This window comes from Eimeria mitis, genomic scaffold (genome assembly GCF_000499745.2).
Source record: "Eimeria mitis Houghton genomic scaffold, Emh_scaff4190, whole genome shotgun sequence".
Taxonomy (NCBI): domain Eukaryota; phylum Apicomplexa; class Conoidasida; order Eucoccidiorida; family Eimeriidae; genus Eimeria; species Eimeria mitis.
Genome location: NW_013572517.1, coordinates 1,209 through 2,055, shown reverse-complemented (window position 1 = coordinate 2,055; position 847 = coordinate 1,209). Strand labels below are relative to the sequence as shown.

The 847-nt window shown below is 41.8% G+C and overlaps 1 protein-coding gene across 1 annotated transcript in view; it reads right to left on the bottom strand.

The window, feature by feature from the left end:
* Nucleotides 1-459: 459 nt before the first annotated feature.
* Nucleotides 460-847, bottom strand: part of EMH_0073200 (uncharacterized protein) — a gene marked incomplete at both ends in the record, with an annotated part of 696 nt that continues 308 nt past the window's right edge. Inside the window, one exon of the mRNA XM_013499297.1 lies at nt 460-847. Within this exon, the coding sequence (XP_013354751.1) occupies nt 460-847 (388 nt within the window).

The following is an 847-nucleotide window of genomic DNA, read 5'->3' as shown; positions in this document are numbered from 1 at the left end:
CGCTGCGTGAGGGCTCACGCGAGTCATCCTTAGATAGAGTTTCTTGCAGTATCTATAAACAAAATAAAATAAAATAAAATTAAATTAAATTAAATTAAATTAAATTAAATTAAATTAAATTAAATTAAATTAATAAAAAGAAACAACAAATCATTGAGGCATTAGTTTGAATAAAGGCGTTGCTCAAGAGCAAGTCAGAGAAAAAAAAAGAAAAAAAAACGAAAAAAAAAATAAACAAAACAAACACAAAATATTTAAAAGTAATGAACAAATGCGGTGTATGTGCAGCTCCGCAGTTTGTACAAATATATCTGCGGTGTATATTCAGCTCTGAGGTGTATACGCAGCACTGAATTGTATATACAGCTCTGCGGTGTCTATATGCAGCTCTGCGGTGTCTATGCAGCTCTGCGGTGTCTATATGCAGCTCTGCGGTGTCTATATACAGCTCTGCGGTGTCTAAGGATCTCCGCGGTCTATATGCAGCTCTGCGGTGTCTCTGCAGCTCTGCGGTGTATGCGGAGCTCTGCGGTGTCTCTGCAGCTCTGCGGTGTCTATGCAGCTCTGCGGTGTCTCTGCAGCTCTGCGGTGTCTCTGCAGCTCTGCGGTGTCTATGCAGGTTACCTCATTGGGTGCATCATCGAAGGTGGGTTTGAGCTGTGTTCTGAGTTCGTGTACATTGGCTCTGATTTGCATAACTTTGCGGAGTGTATATGCAGCTTTTTGTTTTAATATTTCTTCGCTTTCGGAGTCTGAAGCATCAGCAGTTCCTGCTGCAGTATCTTCTGTATCTGTATCCTCATCCTCTATCATCTCTTGCTGCTGCTGCTGCAGCAGCAGCAGCTGT